Raw genomic sequence first — 20,429 nt, forward strand, 5'->3', positions numbered from 1 at the left:
TTTTTTGGGGGGATGGGGTGAAAAAATCGGACTTGGGCGGTTCACACTGCGATGGAAAAAGTTGGATATGGGTTGCATTTGCGTGCTGTTTGAACGTAGCCCATGATATTTTTAGCATATGTGACATAGGTGTGTTCTCATTGGTTAGCTGCCATTGAACTTTCTCACGTAAGCCTTATTTTGTGACCTGGTTTCTTTCTTACCGTCATGAACACTTCTCCTAGAACAAGCAGGACTCCTTCTCCCTATGACTACTGATTACTGGGCCGATGTGACATGTGAATTTCTCCAATGTGAGATCAGTAAAGCCTATCTTAAGCAACTGGGGTTTGCTCTGCTTTAATGTTGTTCTGGGGTCTTTTGAGTGCTCCTGGATGAGTGACTGATGTACTTTTGGAGTAATTTTGGTGGGCTGGCTGCTCCTGGGACAGTTCTCACTGGGATTTGCTGGAGTCCCAAAGCCTCAAAAATGGTGTTGAAGCATTTATTTTCCAGTCTGGTAGATGTCAGGAACAATTTCTCTTATCTGTTCTCGCCATTTTTTTTTTTTTTAGATCAGGGCATGGTGTGATGCTTTTTGAGATCTTTCTTGTTGATGGCTTCTGTTTACACAATATCTTGAGTCGACAGGTCTGGGAGCTATCGGGTCTGACCATGACTATTGAAATTTAACTTTCCAAAAATGCGGTCAATCACAGTTCACACATGATTCGTGTTTTTTTCACAACACAAAGGGCTAAATTGGTTCGGATTGTTTACTACTGTCAAACTAACCCTGAGATTAAAATAGATCCTGCTACATTAGCAGAATACGTCACCCTGAGTTTCACAAAATAGGGTTAAAACAAGCATTTTTTTTTTTTTTTTTTTTGTAGTTGCATTTATAAACAAACACAATCTTGTTCTTTACAGTTTTGGCAGAGCCATTGTAAAGGCGTTATAGCTGAATACCTCTTATTTTCAAAAAATACTTTTATTTTATTTTTTTATTGTGAAGGATTACACCCATATCCTCTATAAGTTACATACTCAATAAAATACTTCAACCACATATTCTGTTTTTTTTAATCCCAAGAGAGCGTGATTTAGTTTTATTGTACCATATGTGAAGCTTTTAACTTTTTCACCTTGTCGAGAAGGGAACCCAGTACCAGGAAACACAGCGCCAAAGGTCACGCTGATTATTTATTGGCAATCTGCCCGGGCGCGAGCTCAGCCGCTTGTTCTTCTGCGTGCGCAGCGGGAGCGAGCCTGCAGGGGGGCGCGTGCGTAGGCGCGTGCGTGTGTTTACTGGAAGAAGGTCTGAACGGAGAGGGGGGCGGAGCCTTCCTAAAATCGGCTTTTATTCATGCTGTCTGGAAACACCCTCCGGTAACCTTCCACACATACACACATTTCACTCACACGGAATCTCTCCGGCCACATTCCTCTGCTCTCGCATCCAAACCCCACGCGTTATTATTATTTTTTTTTATTATTATTATTATTTTGTTGTGTGTGCCTGTGTGTGTGCGCGCGTGTGTGGAAGGGTGGAGGGGACACTTCTTCCTTGGATTTTAATGCCTAAATTAATAATTCAGCTGGCACTACTTTCGGGTAGTTTGCAGGTCTTTTCCTTCGAGCGGCAGCGGTGCGGACTTCAGCACATCCGCAAGGTAAGTTGAGAGAGGAGCTCTGAGGAGGGTTTGCTGCTCGGGTCGACGGGCAGTGAGGACGCTGTCCGCTGCAGAGCTTGCTCGGCTTGTTTAGGGGGGACAGCTGTTGTCCTTATAGACCTTCCAGCTGCTGGCCGTTCACCTTTTCAGGCTGTTTAAATCCTATTCTGGTCAAGGGACGCGACGCCGAAGCTCGTTTGCGATTTGAAATTTGCAGAATAGGGCTATTTCGCTCTTATTCGGAGAAACCTTGGACCACCTTGGAACCGGCTGTAGATCCAGATTAAAAACACGGACCAAAACTGGACTGGGTTTGTTCTCTACACCGAGCAGGACTTCATTAAAACTCAGGACAAAAAGGGGGGCTTTTAGTGCTGTGTTGCCGTGGGCATATGAGCCAACAAGTTGCACAACCTGTGTTTTTGATTAGAATTTACTCTTTAGTGTTGTGTTTTTAAAGTAATTTATCAAAACCATCGCATCCATCTCCAAGGGCTCCTCCAGAAAATCCGAGGGCCAAATTGGGGGGGCCCACTAATAATCTTGGACTGGCGTTAAGCTATTCTATTTAGATATGTAGTTCGTTATGTCGTAGGGAGGTTAGCAAAAGGTTTTTAAAAAGACCTTTATGTCAAAAACAAGCAGTTTCATCTGGAAAAGTAGTAAAAAAAAAGCTTTAACTGTTGCGGTTTAAAAGTCAAACCTATGAAAAGACCCTAACAATAGCTTACTTAAAATAAACATAAATTATGCCATGAATCGTATAGCAATTGATCTTTAATGAAATATGCTTTTTTTTCAATTAGTTAGGATAAAGTTCAGTGAATTTGCTTGTAATAGTCCCTTTTATGAAGCCCTTATAAAAGAGTCCACTTGTGAATATTTTCACAAATAAATCCGACAAAGAATATTGTCGTATAAATCCCTCGCAAACAAGCATTGACTTTGGTGTTTTTGATATAGCACAAATAGGAAGGAACATAGCAGAGGCTGCTTCTAAACAATCTAATATTAATGCAGGTTAGTAATTTTTTTATAATCTAAATGCTAAAAATGCATTAAAATCTTTTTTATTATTATTATTATTATTTGTTTGTTTTTTGCAGGTGCCCCTCCAGATAATTTAGTATCGATGTAGGGCATCTATTACCTTGGGGTAGCGCTTCATAACCGCCCTTATGCTATTATTATGCATAAAAGCAAATACTCAAAAGTAGCACATAGAAATGCACAAAGAAGGAAGAAATTGGTCAGTAAAAACCTTTTATATCTACCTAAAGCTTGTTGTCTCCTAATTTGAATTTGCTGTCATATAAAATTATGCACATGCACAGGGCAGGAGGTTGACCTCTGCCTGCCACCATCCCAACACCTCTAATTCCCACTTGGTGGCGCCACTAAGGCCACTAATTATCTTGGGGTTTTACAGCAAAAACCAAAATCCACAACATAGCATGTACTCATGTAAGATACGGGAATCAAGCCTGGAATTGGCAGGGCGGGCTTCATAGAAATTGGCATCAGCCAGCAAAGGCGTGATCAGTGCACCAGTCAATTGGCAGGAGATGGAAATTAGCCAATTTCCTCCTCATTGGCTCTGATTGGTGACTGGCAGATCAATTGCTGAAGATGTTTTTCCCCTTAATAACAAATGAATCAAGACTGTAAACTATTTCCAGTGTGTAAGGGCACCAACCAACAGGATGTACATCCACTCTGTAAAATTAAGGCTAGAAACATCTACTTTGATCTAGTTGTTTCTTCATAATATCTACAGGATTCCAAAACGTTTTACCTTGTTCTAGAAAACTGCAGCACATTTTTCTCTTTTGTATAAAGGTGCTTAGAAAAAAAGAATGAAATAAATATTTGTTAACAATTGGCAGGTCAGAGCCTATAGATGACCGGAAATGGGTATTGGCCAAGAAAAGTCTGATTGGTGCAACTCTTAAAAAAACAACAAGGCATTTTGATGCATGGGCTTTAACAAAAAACAGAATAAATACACGCTAGCAGTAGTATTTAAGTGTTCATTTCTCAAAATGTTATAGCTTTTTACTGACACACGGGTATAAGAACCCGATGTTAGCTTGTTAATAAGCCAAACTATTTGCTTGGGTAGAGCCTGCAGCCCTGCTGATTTAAATAAGGATGATGAGGGACAAGCCAGACAGATACATCCCTACAAATTATCAATTTTTATTTATTTTTTTTAGTTTGACAGCATCTAAGGTTGTCACAGAGTGCATTGAAATCATACTTTTGTTTTGTTTTTTTTACAAAAAATATATTAAAAAAGTATTTTAAGAGAATCTCAGTTCAGTGACGAATAATTCGATTCATGTTCGATTAGTCGGAGGAGCGAAGCAGCCCTTTAATGAAGTGCTGCTGCAATTTGGATGCCCCCCCCCCCCCCCTTCCAGCAGCGGCTCGGTCCTGCTTTCTGGACCGGCGTCGCCTGCTCAGCCTCGCCGTCTCTCTGCAGCTCACTGTCCGATGGAGCGGGTGCTACAAAGCGAGCCAGATTGGCTCCATTATTATTATTCTATCCCAGTGAAACCGGAGGAAGTCCCCCACCCCACCCCCATGAACACGGATAAAGAGTTATTCAGTGAAAGAGAAAAAAGGGGGGGGGAAGGGAGGAGAAAAAAGTGTGCCGGACTCTTTCGCTGTGACCCCGATTCAGAAATCCCTTGTTGCGGTGCGCCGATCGAAGACAATTGAAAGCAATCAGGATCCAGTGTCCGTCTGGCTGCGCGTTGCAGCAGCGAGTACGCTCGAGGATTCATTTAAACTAAATATAACCCCGGTCCTGCTTTACGCGCATCTGTCACCGTCGCCATAACTGCATTTTATGTGGGGTAAACCGAGAGCTCCAGTGTGGCAAAGTGCTCGTTTGTTTATGTCCCTGCGCATGAAGGAGTGCAAGTTTCCAGCGTGGTTCTTGTGTTTGCTTGTCATCAGCCTATATATAGATAGTAATGCCTAATCCCCCCCCCGCTTCTCTGTCTCCCTCCAGCTGTGTTTAGGTGCTCTCTCACAGCCCCTCTCTGGATGCATCAGATCCCTCCTCCCCGGGGCCCTGGACCCGGCGTGTGACTCCACCGACGTCGCCCCGCTCCCCCTCCGTCTCCGCTCACCCTGCCTGCCGCTCGGCCCCACCTGTTCGCCCCGGGGCGTCGGCTCTGGGCCCCCTGCCCCTCGACCGGAGGGCAGAGGCAGGGGGCCATGGCGCCACGGTAGCCAGGCCCCTCGCCATGAGCAGCGTGATCCCGTCGGAGAGCAGCAGGATCCAGGGGTCAGACTTAACCCTGCTTCACTACAAGCCCTTCAGCTCGCATGAACACTACCAGCAGGTCAGTGACACCCCGAGGGTTTTATCGGGCTGCTGCCTTAGAAGAGAAGGGGGGGGGGGTTGATTTATATTCCAGATACTTTTCCTCTTCGCCTTGTCTATATATGGCATCCATTAATCCATCCTTCAGTCTTTCCATTCGTTTATCTGTCCACTCTTCATTTCATTCAATGCCTCTTCTAAGACAACTGTCCATCTAGCCAATAGGTTTGTCCGCCCATCCTTTTTTTCTTCTCCATCTGTTTGTTCTTGTCCATCTACCTTTCTATCCCTCTGTCCAGTTTGTCCATCCTATCCACCCCTGCACCCATTTTGGCCACAAATCCATATTGTCTGTTTATGCGTCCATTTCTGCCTCCATGCATCTGTTTTTGGCTGTCACCTGTTCTTTGCTTCATCGGTACGTTCATTTGTTGATTCATTCGTTCGTTCCTCTTTGTCCATTGATCATTTTGTCTTCTATCGGTCCATCCAGCCATTTGTTTGTCTATCCATTCATCCCTTCGTCAGTCAAAATCCCTTCGACCATTCTTCATTGGTTTTTTTCCATAAGTGCTTTCCTTTGCCGATCTGTCCATCTATAGGGCTGACGAACCGTTTAGTTATCCATCTATCTATCTATCTATCTATCTATCTATCTATCTATCTATCTATCTATCCATCCATCCATCCATCCATCCATCCATCCATCCATCCATCCATCCATCCATCCATCCATCCATCCATCCATCCATCCATCCATCCATCCATCCATCCATCCATCCATCCATCCATCCATCCATCCATCCAGCTTTCCTCTTCCATACAGTCTGGTTTTTCCAGGTCCCACATATAAATCTCTAGGAAACCTTGGTTTTAACATCTTAATGATTTTCTGAGTAATAAACAGAACTGATCTGAGGAACAGGTGTGAAAGGCCCTGATAATGGGGGAAGATCGAAGCTCATTGTATCTTTCTGTCTGTTTTCAGGTGATGAGAGCTCACCGTAAACTCCAGGAGAGCGGCTTTTACTGGGGGGCCATTGGGGGCCGGGAGGCCAACTACCTGCTGCGCTCCGAACCCCCCGGCACTTTCCTCATCCGCGACTCTTCGGACCGCCACCATTTCTTCACCCTGTCCGTGCGGACGACCCGAGGAACCAAGAACCTGCGCATCCACAGCGAGGAAGGGGGCTTCTTCATGGAGCCGGACCCGCAGAACACCGAGGAGCTGCCGCAGTTCGACTGCGTATTGAAACTCGTCTCGCACTACATGGGGAGACGGCCGGACGCGGAGCGGACCGGGGACGGGGCGTGCGGCGGGAACGCCGCGGAGAAGGGACACACCGTTTACCTGATCCACGCCGGCGAGGAGAAAATCCCGCTGGAGCTTCTGAAGCCTCTCGTCAGCTCCATCTCGTCCCTGCAACACATGTGTCGGAGGACTCTGAACAAAGCGGGCCTCGGGGAGCTGGAGCAGGCTGAGCAGCTCCCGCAGACGCTCAGAGACTTCATGCAGAAGTACGACGCTCCTATCTGACGGGCCGCTTCTCAAGAGCCGGTCGGACTGAAATGAGGTCGCTGTGACCGGAACCGGTTTTATTTTTTAATTAAACCGCTGTTGGACGCTGTCTACGTCAACTCCCAGGTGCCGGAGTCTGATCTGGGTGGCCGGCGATTACCTCGTCTCTCCCGCCTGGGGGAGAACCTGACCACTAGTGCGTGGTGGCAGATGAAACCAGAGGTCAGCGTTTCCTATGACTGACTCAGACGCAGAGCAGAGCCTCGTAGAAGATTGTAAACGACGCCCGGGGATCACGTCGTCACTGATGCCGGTGGGGTTTTTTTTCAACGCTCTTAAGAAAAACCACGTCCTTATTTTTTCCAATATTTTGGATCACAGGACAGAGAGACGGGGAAGGGAGTGAATGAAGGAGGAGTTGAAGAGAAAAGGCAAAGTCCAAACGAGAAGAGAGAGAGAGAGAGAGAGCGGGGAAGAGAGCCCGGCATACAGTATTTGTTTGTCTGAGTGTGTGCGTTGTGGTTGTGCACATATTTCCATTCCCTTTTCCCGCAAATGTTGCCACATAGAGGGGAGTGGGCTGTCCATGCACGCTAGCTCCACACACACACACACACTCATGCAGGTACCGGCCCACATGAAGGTTTTGTTTGAGTGGGGCAACAAAAAAAAAAAAAAAAAATCATTACAAAGCGTTTCTTCTTCTGCTATTTGTTTCTTGTTCCTCCTCCATTACCCAAACCCTCCATCTTTTTTTTTTTTTTTTTGATGAATGTGCGCCGTGACAGCGACAGAAAACAGACCGCAGTCGCCGAGACAAAAGCTTGTTATTGACACAAGGGCGTTTTGGCTGGAGGACCAAATGAATGAAGAAGAAGACGAAGAAGAAATTATTTTTATCCAGACTGCAAAGATGTAAAGATCGCTGGAGATTTGCAGTAATAATCCTGGGGATGTGGAAGGAAGAAGGGTGGGAAGATAGCAGGGGGGGTAGAAGAGCGGGAAATGGGATTAGGAAAGGGGAAACTGAAGGAGGAGGAGACATACTGGTATACAGCTTGATAAAAACACTGATTAGATTGATGATGCAGTCCGACAGGATGTAGCTTGTGTAAATATAACGGCTTTGGCTCCGTCTGAAATCAGCTCTTTTAGAGCATTTTAGCTAGAAATGCGACGACCTGACCTGTACCGTGCCGACAGTGATGTCCGATTTGGATTTGGATTCATGACCTGTCAATTTCAATGCTATTTCTTTTATTTTAGGACTATAAGACAAACCCATTTACGTGTATATGTTGTTTTAATTTGGCAGCTAAAGGGCTGCAGAGTCCAATATGAAGGAAGTAGCTTCAAAACCAAAGGAAAATTATCAAAGTTTTCCTGCATAGAATTCAAAATAAACTGCATCAAAGGCGTGATGTTTGTTAATACGTTTACACAGACAAAAAAATATGTGAGGTTTAAAGCATTAAATGTACAGACGGGAATTTGAGATGCACCGATTGATCAGCTAGAGATTGGAATCGGCTGATTTTTCCCTCAGTGATGGACACGCCAGATGGTGGAAAACAAATAGTTTTCCTGGTAAATAAATGAATCAAAACTGCTTTTTTTTGGTTAGTGATAAATATTAGAATTTGGCTCAACCGGTTTGCAACCCAGTTTTAAATTGACCGTTGAAAGACAAAGCATGAATCTGCATTTCATTGTCCATTCTGAGCCAGGAACTCCATATGCAAAATGCTGGTGAAGATTCTCAATCATCCAGCTTATGATCATTCCAAAAAAGTTAAAAAACAAAACAACTGGATTTTTTTTTAAGATGTTTCGCTTCCTATCCAGAAAGCTTTCTCAATTCAAAATGTCTGGAGTAGTGTGGAGTTGCAAGCTTTATAGCATTACCCAACAAAGGCCTTGTAATGGCTTAGATGACATGCAAATTGAGCCGAAACAGGTCCACCCCCTTGGTAATGGGGAATCGTTAATGTCATTGTTGGCTTGCAAATTAAACCGAAACTGGTCCACACCTCTGCATTGGGAAGTTGTTAGGGCCGTATCCAATGCAAAACACTAGAGATGTGTCAGCCAGTCGGCCTGAGACGGCAGATTTCTTTTCATTAATGTATGAAAACTAAGAACTACCACCATTTTCAGTCTATAAACGTATCGACCAACAGCGTGTACATTGACAGATAAAAGTTAGAGACATTTTCTTTGATGCCTAAATTGGAATAGTCTTTATTTTCTGTTTGGTTTATAAGGCGCTACCTCTCAGGGAACCTGTTGCCTATTTATTCCGATATATTTTTTGTTATAGTCTTAGTATTGACCATGAAAGAGTTGCACTGATCAGACTTTTCCTGGGTAATACAGATTTACTGATTCTGATTATTTTTATTATTATCGTATTAGAGCTTTAGCAAAAATAAACCATGTGTAAAGGTTTCAACTCCACAACTCGAGTGCTACAGGTTTGTTTGTATAGGTAGAAGTTTTGTATCCAAAGGGATATATGCAGCATTAAGCATGGAAAAAAAACAGGTTGGGACAGCTGCTTAATGCATTTAAGGGAATTATCTTCAACTTCTGTTGGATTCAAATATACTACCTCTACCTGCGGCACATTTGTTTTCTTCCCATGTCTTATAGTCCTTTAAAAAAAGAATCATAGTTGCTAAAAATCACAATCAGCAGGTCAGATCTAAAAAAAAAGAGCTGAAGAACATTGGAAACTGCTTTCCAGTTTCCTAACTGTGACCTTCAGACCACCTTTGACTGGGTCCGTCTTAAAACCTGCACAATTACCGGAGCCACACCAAATCAGGCCAATATCCATTTCACATTTTTCTTTGAGTTCTGACCCGACAACTCCAACTTTCAGATTCCACTTTAAAAAAAAATGTTTGTGATGGTTTTATAATATTAAACTAAAAAAAAAAGTGCATCGAAGTACATGCTTATGTATTTTATTTTTCAGGCAGATAGATGCATCTGTGTAACAACATTATTAACTTATTCCCTTTTAAGCCTTTTGTGTTGGATTGTATGCCTGTTCTCTCTCTCTCTCTCTCTCCCTCTCTCGCTCCTCTGCACCATTCATGAAGGAGTTAAGAGGAAACATGTTAGTTGGACTGTTTATAACCTTTTTTTTGCCTCTGGAGAACATCAAGGGAAAAAAGATATTCCCTTTAGAGATTCTTTAAAAAAATGCCTTTTGTAAAACTAACTCTAAGACTCAGATTTGACCCATATTTTTGATATTTTTGTTGTGTTGTTCCTGTGCTCATACTCACCTGTAATCCATATTGGAGTGGTAGCCTCTTTTTCTGTTTTTTCTTTTTTTCTTCTTTCTTTTTTTTACATCATCAAACAGAGTGAGTTAATGTAGCCACAGTGATGCACATCGTTTTTGTTTTTTTTTAATGGTCAGATCTGGGTCTTACTGTCTTGCATAAAAAAATGAAACACCAAGTTCTTACATGTTGCCCTGCAGCAGTAGATGTGAATCATTTGTCTTTTATAAAGACTCACTTGCAAAAAGGCTGGCCACTAGTCTGGCAAAATACAAGCTGTAATATCTGCAATGTCAAAAGCATTACATAATAAATGAAAAAGGAACGTTGCACATATTTATATTTCTAAAATATTTCAATAATTTATATTAAAGAGCACTATTTTTACAAAAGCCACTTCCATGTGCCATGTGTGTTACTTCCTCGCTCTTTTGCCTCCCGCGGCGCTTCTCCTTTTCTCCCAGCTGAGTCAATATTGACTGATACGCTCTAACTTACTGTAACGTATTGTAAAGCAGTCTGTATTCCAGCAATTCCTGGCTCCACAACAAGATTATTTACTGTCAGATGGGATTTCCTAGCTGGACGAAGACGTGTTTATGCAGTCAGAGAGAGAGAGAGAGGGCTTCGGGCGGACGGCTGCACGTTTGAGGGCTTAAAATTGCTGCAATCTTTACTTCTCGTATTTTTTCAGCGGAGCATTGTGGGTAAATTGCGTAAGCATCGGTGAAGGTTTCCGAGCCGATGCCTGATCTGTGCGCCACGCTGTGACACAGGGATTCCCAGAAGCACGGATTCGGGGGCAAACCTTTGACACAGCAGTTAGTGTGCAGAAAGCTGACGTTGGGGCTGGACTTGACTGGAAAAGGAATGCAGCGGGATTTTATACATCCTGCTTGGGAAGGGGGGGTGGGCTAGGAGAGAAACAGAGAATGGTGTCCTCTGGGGAGTGTGTGAGGTCAGAAAGGTGAGAGCATCCACGTGGACTAGATTTATGTCAGGCCATGGTTTCAGTCTCAAGCCAGGGGCCGAATCTGTGCGCGTTAAGTGAGATTGCTGTTGGCAAAATTAAGCAGGAGGTGAGTTTCTTCCTTTCTCAGCTCCCCACCTCCACCACATCTTCACACACACACACACACACACACACACACACACACGGTTCCCATTCCCTGCATACCTTGTGCTCCGTCTGAGGCCGGCTTCCAGGAAAGAGGCACTTTAATTGAGTTGACTTTTTACGGCTCGCCTGGTGTTAGTGTGTGCCTACGAGAAGGAGTGAATGAGTTGTCTCTGCGCGAGGGGGTGTTTGTGTGCGATAAATGACGGAGCGCTGATGAGAGAGAGACAAAAAAAAGGTTTATTTCTTCAAGGAAATTCACGCAGAAACAAAGTCAGGCTGGATTTTAAAACATCGGGGAGAAAATGTGGAGTTTAATCTCTTTGCTGGTGTGAAGAAAAAGATACATGCAAGACTATTTCTCGTAGCTGTAGGGAATGAATCTAGTTTTATGCTTCAGGGCATATATAAAAAAAAAGGTAGACTACTCATTATTTAAATCTTACCTCAGATGTATAAAAGCACATAAGACTTGCACTATTATTATAAACCAAAAGCCAGAATGATAAAGGTTTGTGACACACCAAGTACGGGTGAATCTGAATAAAATAGAAAACTGAAAAAGTTGTAATTAACTGTAGAGAATGCACTCATGATATAGATTAATTTCACACAGTGATAGATTTAAAGGGTGTATTTATGTTTATTGTGATGATTTTGCCATCAGCTTCTCAGAAAGAAAATAAAAATCTATGCAAGGTGCTTTTAATACAATAATGTCAGCTTACTGACAAGAATGCCCTGAATAAAATGTTTTAATTTTGGCCCACAGCATGTCTACATCTTCCTCTTTAGATCAGGCAAGAACAAGCACAGTATGGTCATTAAAGCAGGTTTTTGTAATGCAGTGTGGGCATTTGCCAATTCCTGCTTTTACAGTGAAGTCATATATCCAGGTGCAAAGCTTCACTGACCTTAGAATAAAAAAAAAAACAGCAACAGAGCAACGCCGACAGAAGACTTGGCTGCCCAGATCGTCACTAACTGAGGAGTCATCAAAACCCTCTCAAGGCTATGGTTATGCGTGTTATTTGTTCACATTTTGTCAGCCGCCGCTTCTCCTTCCACTAAACTTTTCACTCATACGCTTAAAAACAACACGGTGCTCAAAATACACATATAAGCTTTACTTTCTTGATTTTGAGTCACTGAAATAAACTATTCTGTCATCCTCTAATCTATTGAGATGCACCTGCTTCCAAAGGAAATAAAAGGAAGGGTGGCAGCAATAATCAATTAGTGAAATGCTGATAATCAGCCTTCTGTATAAGGTGTGTGTGGTAACACAATGTCAAGAAGGAAAAAACACCAGCTGTCAATCTCAATTTTAGACCCTCTAAAACATAGGTGTCAAACTCAAGGCCCGCAGGCCGAATCCGGCCCATCAAGATAAATTATCCGGCCCTCAAGAGCCAAAAAAGGTATACAATGTCATAAAGTAGAGGCATATATCCTTTTAAAGTGTATAAAGTGGCTAAAACTGTGCCTCCTGTGGGTGTAACTCACCCCAATATCAACTCCTTTTGCAAATAAACTGTATAACCTGGGCCTAAGGTTGCTACTTTTATGTTACTGTGCATTTTTTATACTTCTATGTGAACTGAAATGAAATTATGAAATGAAAAGTATTGTCTATACACGTGCAACCGGCCCTTTTAATGACTTTGTGACGCCAAAGTGGAGCCGTATAGAAATGAATTTGACACCCCTGCTTTAAAACATATATTTCAACATTTTCTAACTAATGGTCTTAGATTACGTTAATTACTGCTTAAATCTGTAATTTCTTAACAATCTTAAGCTTACACATATTGCTGCACCAAACAACTTATTTGAACTGTCAAGCGGCAGTGGTGGAGAGTGGATAAATTAGTCTGGTCTGCAGCCACAGGGCCCGGGTTACCTTGGAGTCACTGATGAAACCATAATCTCCAACGCATATCCCAGTTTTCTTCAGCTAAAGATGAGGCCATCTGTCTAACAGGAGGGTTTTTTTTTCCAAAGTGGGTCGAGCTCAAGCAGTTTTTGGCAGCCACATGTGTATCAACACGATGCCGGGATGGAAAGACATCAGCAATGACTGTAAGGAAAGAACCGCTGCTGCCGATCACTGTGGGAAGGGTTCGTGAAACCGTTTTGAAACTAACCAAAGTCCACATTTCTGTAACGAGACATGTTATTCACAAGTGGAAAACAGGGAAATCTTCCCAAGAACGGACATTGGGAAAAATTCCGAACATGTAATGCTTGATGAAACTGCAAAAATCTCCCACTCTGCAGGCACTGGTTAGCGTATTAAGGATTAAAGTTCATGACAGGACTATTAAAAAAAGTGTGAACAAGTAGGCTTACGGCTTGCTGCCAAGAGAAAAGCCAGCCCTTGCTAAAAAAAGATTACGGCTGTATAACTTAGGTGTCTAAAGTTGCATTTGAATGATGGAACAAGGTCCTCCTGTGACCAAGGTACAGATGTTTTTGGCACAATGAACAGCGCCCTGTTCGGATAAAACGCCGCTCACAAACATCTCCTACCAACTGTAATAAATCGTGGCGAACGGCTGGGCTTCTTCGGCAACCCCTGGACCTGCTTGCAGCCAATTGAGTCGACCGTGAGATCCTCTGTGCACCAAAATAATGTGAGATAACCTGTCAGACACCTGAAGCTTGACCTGAATTGGGTCCTCGATGGGAAAATGATACCAAACGCAGCAGCAAGTCTCCGGCTGAACGGCTGAATGGAAAAAAAAAATGAATGAAGGGGGTTTCAATGTCCTGCCGCCTGTAGCTTGGAACCAAACCGGGTCACGCAAAGCAATGAAGCAATGTTGTGTAAAGAAGAGTAGGTCAAATTCCTTCGCAGCAATGTGACAGAGTGATAGGCATACAGCAAATGACGTAACTGCTGCTAAAAATGGTTCTCCAAGGTGTTCATCTTTTTTTTTTTTTTTCCATTTAACCTTCATCTTTGTTTAATAAACAATGACGGTGCAGTTTGACACACATGACTTAGTAGAAAGTGTACCTGTGAGACCGGGGACAGTGTATAATGCCTGTTTTTGCAGCTTATCTGATTGGAAGTAATCACAATGGTTCTGTTTCCATTTTGCCTTGACGGAGTGTGCATGTGGGTCTCCGTTTGTTTATGAGAGGGAAAACCGAGTTGGCACTTGCTGATAAGCGTCGTCGGTCAAACAGACAAACAGAACCGAGTGAGCCCTCTTTCCCAAAAAATCCAACCGGAGAAATCCAGTTTCACACACAAACACATTGTCTAAATAAGCCAGCTCAGCTCGCCGTGACTCATTTTATGTTCCCCATAGTTGCCTGGTGAGTGGAGCTGGAATATTTTGCCCGTATCCTTCGCTCCTCTTGTGAATCTCACACGCTCGCACAAAGTCTTTCCCCTATGATTCATTTTTTTTTTTTTTTTTTTTTTTCGGGTTATGACTTGCTGTGTCCAGCTCAACGGTTGTCAACAGCAGCCTCAGCCAAGCACAACACCCGGCTCTCGGACAACTCGATTTTTTTTTTTGGACCCTCTTTTCTTTCCACAACAATCATACATTCATGGAGCCGTCGTTCGGGCATCGCCCTTTTCTCTGCTTTAACTGCATGTTTCAGTGCAGCAGAAGGAAACGGGGAGCAGGTTGAGCAATGCGAAATGCTGTTGGACTAATCCTGTTCTTGCAGCTTGATTAAAATCTAAGCATAACCAACAGCTCCTGGTGTGCTTTCTTACATTTCTGACCTCCTGCCAAAGTCAGCTCCATCAAGTCTTGAGGCTGGAAATTTTTCCTTTTTTTTTTTTTTTTTTTAAAAAGATGTTAGGAAAATGCCTCGCAACTGGCAGTCTGTTCCGGCCTTCCAGGAAGGGCCTCTAGCTTGCTCATTATTCCTTCCTGGAAGGCTTCTTCGCAGCTCGATGGACGCTCGTAGGAGAGATGTTTGGTTCGCCCATCAGTTCGAGTATTGTCACAGCCGCTTCTGATAAAGCCAGACCAGCTTCCAGGAAACCAGAGATTTACCCTGCAGCGTTCCATCATTCCTTCACCGTCAGCGCACGCAGCGGACAGAAAAAAAACAGAAAGAACCCGAGGCAGCAGAAGGGGTATAGCGGGGACACGGATCAATAAAAACCATATGGGTAGCATGCAGACAGGCGAATGCACTTAAATACCATGTGTGTATGCATGCGTTTGTGTGCGTCCAAGCCTGTAAAGACACTCACTTTGGATTTGCTCCGATACGCTCACTGTAGCGCACAAACACAGCGTTTTCCTAAGCTTGTGACCACCTTTATCTGAGTGCAGATTTACGGCCAGATGGGTTTTTGCCTCGACACCTGTCTGGTCCTCTGCTACTTGTGGGATAATAATCTGCACGTTTTGATTGTATACAGCTGCTTTTTCTTGGATCAGGCTTTGTCGTGGAATGGGGAAGCGCTGAACCCAAAAGCAGGGAGGAAGGCAGGTAGGTGAAACCAAACAGTCACAGAGATGTAAATTAAAAAGCCTCCAGACAGCGAATAAAGGAGCAGAATATAAATACACATAAAGCACCAAATTAAACTTGAACACAAAAAGTCCTAAAGAATATGACAGTCCACCTATTTTCCTCTGACATAAACAAGGCATTTTCATCCTCACAACTGCCACTCACTGAGTGTTTTATCTTCTTTTTGACCATTTTCTTTAATCTCGAATGATCGTTGTGCATCAGAATCTAAATCCAAGAATCCCAGCAGGTCCGCTGTCTCTAAAATAATCCAACGAGCTAAAGTCACTTATAGCCCGTCCTTCCCCATTCTTATGCTCGATTTGAGCTTCAGCAAGTCATCTTCACCGCTTCTACACTGCAAAAACAGATCTAAAACAGGTAAAATGTTCTTAAAGTTAGTCTATTCGTCCTTGATTTGAGCCAGAAAATAAGATTATCTGCCAATGGAATGAGTATCTTTGCCCCTAAAATTAGAAAATTAGACATCCTGCACTTGAAATAAGATTATGGAGATGAACTGTTCCTATTTTAAGTGGAAAAATCTTATTCCATTGGCAAATCATCTTATTTACCTGCGCAAATCAAGGACAAATACACTCATTTCAAGAAGAATTTACTTATTTTTAGTTCTGTTTTTGCAGTGTAGACACCGAAACAGATTGATTGCTGAACAGGTGTACCTAATACAGTTCCCAGTGGAGTGTACAAAGCCATTTTGAGTCAAATTTCTTCCTATATTTCATCTCTTTTGATCAGGAAGGACAGAAATCAAAGTCTTCGGTCAGTCGACATTTTAAAAGCGGTGCTGTCAAGTGTAAGAACTAGAACCATCTGCAAAATGTAGCATCTTAGAATGAAGCCAGCCAGACTGGGTAAATAAAATGGATGTATTACGTATTTCGACCCACCCTGGTAGCCCTAACGTTATACACTTTAACAATTTTTATTTTGGACAAAAAAATAAATAAACGTACCCAGTCTCAGTTAAATCCATAACCCGACCCTGCTGTGGTACATCAACCATACGTCAACACGGATCCGTCCATATTTGACCCAGGACCGGGTCAGCAAATTAACCCAAGCAGGGTATGTTTTAAACACAGCTGTTTTAAGACTGTAGGCAAAGACGCATTGTTTCCTCTTGGAGTTCTTTTTTTTTTTTTTTTTTTTACTCTCTGTTCGCAGCTGCACAAACGTAGCGGCAGAAAAGCTCAGATGCCAAATGACTTACTGTAACAGCAAGGAGTCAGACCCAACCCTCCAACACTCTCAGGTGTCACTGCGTGTCCCCACAGCAACCAGCCAACAAGGCTGTACAGTATTTCAGTTTGACACTGTGGCAGAAAAACACACACGCACACACGAGTTCAAGCACTACCATATGCACATGCATATGTGGTGAGTAAGGGGGTTTTGAGTCATGAATGAACGTCAGGATCCCATCTCTTCAGAACAGGCCGCAGAGCCGGGGTGAAGAGATTCTTTATTAGTAAAAGTCACACTGCCTTTATTCTATAATTATAAATAAACCTTTATTTTCTATTTCCCTGCAGATGTTTAAAAATTGTCTTCATTGAGAGCAAAGAGGAGCTAAAGTGAAATTTTTTTGTCTGTGGGCACAAACTTAAAGCTGATTCTTTGTTCTTTCATCTTACAAAGTGTTCCTCTTCCCAGTTACTAAAGAAAAACCAAAGATTAGATGCTTACTGCGCACGCCGTCAGTATTAGGAGTACGATAAAAATGCAGAAGTTGTGAAATTTCCTCTTCTTTGCCAACAAGGAAATCCGACCTCTTGTGACGCTTTCTTTGATTGCTCTTAACCAGAAATTGGACATTTTTGTCATCTCTTGCACCACTAAACTGTGGTAATAGTCAATTGCTGGAAGTAAAATATAAAAAAAAATTTCAGGCCTGTATATAGTAAGAATAGAGGAAGAGAAACTCCATTCCAGACAGCAAAATGAAGTGAAGAACACGTGAAGCTAGTACAAAAAGAGGAAGAGAGAAAGTGTGATGCATAATAAGCCCATGTCTTTCTTCAACAGAGCCATATTATATAGAATGAATTACATGTCTAACAGGTGCAGAGAAATCTGGAAAACTGGCAAGAGAGGCAGAAACTTTCAGTAAATCAATCCGTCCACTTCCTGGACGGACAGTAAAACACCGAATGTTTAACGAGTTTAACACTGAAAAACTGTCCTTACGCAATATTTTACAATGTTTTTGGTCATGTGCACTCAAAGCAGTCACAGGTAGATGAAACATTTAATGTACTAACTGAGTTTCTCCTCAGAAACACCAGTAGAACTCACCCGAATGTAAAAGCATAACTCAGACAAATGTTGAAAAATGCCACCCAAGTGGAAAACGCCAAGAGGGCCTGAGGGGCGAGGCTAAGTGTGAGGATGAGTTGTGGGTGTTAAGACGGGCTGTGGTCAGGATGAGGGAAAGTGACATGTTGAAAAACATAGTGACCAGGGCGACATCGGTAGTTTCACCACAGATTGGCCTCAAAACTACAGATAACATTAACTCCCTCGTTACAGGAGTTAACGTTATCCATTCAAGTCAATGCCTGAAGGCGCTGACTCAGCATACAGCATTGCTGGAAGCCGGCGCTGTCGAGGTAGTGGAGGACAGAATGGGTGCAGTTTCCGAGTAAAGTGATGTTAGCAGCGTCATTGCTGACATGGGCTAACGTTCAAAGCAGCGCTAAACACTTAAACAAATCACAGTGCTCATGATTCCAACTCCTGGGTCTGACTCGCCATGGGGGCATGTGTGTCTGACTCAGATGTTTTTATACCTGAATGCGGGACTATGGTGACTAAAGCATGCACCGTTTGAACCGATAGGAGAATTAAACTGACGGCAACTTGTCCATAGGGCGTGTCTGGTCGCCACCCCCATCAAAATTACAAGAAAAAATTGTATACAATGTAAACATAAACTACGTAACAAAAAGCATCACATCGGTTCTCTGATAAAATGCATCTGACTGTCCGTTTTGGGTTTATCTGGGGTAAGTGCTTTATGTAGACGTCCTACATAGTGCGGAAAGCCTGAGTTCTTTTAAATCAAGATTAAAAACACATCTGTTTAAAATTGCCTTTGACTGTTCTAGTTAAACAGTTTTACTGTTTTCAATGTTCTTTTTTGTTACTACATTCTATCCCTACTTGCTTTTATTCTATTTTCTATCTACATTTTATTATTTTGCTATATCTTAATCATGTAAAGCACTTTGTATTGTCTTGTACTGAATTGTGCTATATAAATAAATTTGCCTTGCCTTGCCTTGCCTAATGTTAATGTTTTAATACCATGGGATGCTGGACAAAGGACTTTAGGACTTTCCACGTGACTTTAGGCTAATCTCTAATTGGTTACTTAAGGATACTTTATACATTCATACAATCTTCATTTAATCAGATTATATTTATCATGCTTGTCATTCAAACTCATCCCTGACAGCTCAGATGCGCAGGATGAAAAGTCAATCCAATATACGGATGCAAACGAAAGAGTCAAATTACAGAGAAAATATAGGAGACAGTGGCAAAGCAAACCAACATTCAGTCATTTATTTACAAAATAATAATTTCACGAGGCTTTTATTGGAGGAAATTAAGAAGATAAAAGAACTTGGACCAGAATGACCAGACATAAAAATCCATCAACAGGCAACTCACCAAGGACAGATTTATTTTAAAGCATAGTTTTCATTCTCTAGTGCACCACTGGGCCACAGAAATCTAAAATACTACACTTTATATACACAAAAATCCACCCTTTTAAGACAAAATAGTTAATCATGGAATTCTACAGCGTTTTATGCTTGGAATATTACTCTGTTCAACAACATTCTACACATAAACAGTTTCATTAGAAAAAGAGTATGATATAAATTTCCATGGCTACATAGGATTAACAAACTAAAAGCACATAAAGATAAAATCTTGGATTTCTTAATTTCTTTTGATTCAAAATGCAATGAAGACAGTGCTTGTTAGATCTGAACCTGAACATCTTAGGAAATAGTATACACAATCTCAGTTTATCCCGCCCTTACATGTCTACTATATATGAATAACATCAACCAATGTTGCCACAGTAAATCATGGTGTTGTGAAAGTATCTGTGTTGGGCTCTCTTTGGCATTAAGAAAGCAATTCCTAGTGCCACACTGTGAGACAGGACACGTAAAAAAGCATGGAGTTCCACAGGGTTCTGTGCTTGGACCAATAGTCAACTTTGGAAGAAGCTCCATTAGGTATTTCATAAATCTAAATCATTATGCAGATGATACTCACCTATGTTTATCCATGAAGCTTGCTAAAACTACTTAGATTTTAAATGGGCTTAGTTTGACATATTTTGACCATTAAAAGAAAACACAAAAAATATATTCATCTTCAAAATAAAACAATATACAGCAAGCATTCGTCCTGATGGTGTTTACTTTGCCATTTTTCAGTCTGAGAAGAGTTTTGCACTGGCCGCAATCAGCATCGATGCCGGCCGGCAGTACCGCAGAATTATCAGAACGCAAGATGGCAACAATTGGCACAACTACTGAAAGAGCCAGCAGGCAATGCAACGCCTCGTTTATTATACATAAATCACATGGTCTAATTATACATCAAAGAACTTCATTCACTAACAACACACAGTGTTTGTTGGCTTTGAACCTGAAGCCTTTTACACTGTTTACTTACAGATTTCTTTCCTTGTGAAGTACCGCTGACCCGTCCAGGGTGTACTGACTCTTGACTGCTAAAGATAGGCACCAGCCCTGGCTCCAAGACAATGGAGATGGGTATATGGATGGATGAATGGTTATGAAAGTTCTGAACAATAAAACTCAGAACGTTAACTAATAGCAATGGAGGACAAATGTGGAAGAGTTATTAGAGACACAGTAGACTTTATAGTGATTCATGGTAATGTGATGCATAGTGATTCATGGTAATGTAATGCATAGTGATTCATGGTAATGGTATG

General features: G+C 42.2%; 1 protein-coding gene across 2 annotated transcripts; it reads left to right on the forward strand.

The window, feature by feature from the left end:
- The first annotated feature begins 4,684 nt into the window (after positions 1–4,684).
- socs3b (suppressor of cytokine signaling 3b) lies at positions 4,685–8,345 on the forward strand. 2 transcript variants are annotated; one of them, XR_002428325.2, is made up of 3 exons: positions 4,794–5,011; positions 5,981–6,824; positions 6,893–8,345. XR_002428325.2 is itself a non-coding variant. In XM_012865367.3 (2 exons), exons 1-2 carry the CDS (start codon positions 4,913–4,915, stop codon positions 6,527–6,529), a joined length of 648 nt encoding a protein of 215 aa, XP_012720821.2. In that variant the 5' UTR covers positions 4,685–4,912; the 3' UTR covers positions 6,530–8,345. The 2 variants fall into 2 exon arrangements, 1 of the variants encoding a protein (XP_012720821.2); XM_012865367.3 differs by having other exon boundaries at positions 4,685–5,011; positions 5,981–8,345.
- The last annotated feature ends 12,084 nt before the right edge of the window (positions 8,346–20,429 follow it).

The sequence above is a fragment of the Fundulus heteroclitus genome, chromosome 10 (genome assembly GCF_011125445.2).
Source record: "Fundulus heteroclitus isolate FHET01 chromosome 10, MU-UCD_Fhet_4.1, whole genome shotgun sequence".
Lineage (NCBI taxonomy): Eukaryota > Metazoa > Chordata > Actinopteri > Cyprinodontiformes > Fundulidae > Fundulus > Fundulus heteroclitus.

What these genes read in the sequence shown, in the direction of transcription:
- socs3b (XM_012865367.3), top strand. Translation starts at nt 4,913, where the DNA reads ATGAGCAGCGTGATCCCGTCGGAGAGCAGCAGGATCCAGGGGTCAGAC. An exon ending in CGCATGAACACTACCAGCAG is followed by an intron (nt 5,012 to 5,980) that starts GTCAGTGACACC and finishes GTCTGTTTTCAG; the next exon opens with GTGATGAGAGCTCACCGTAA.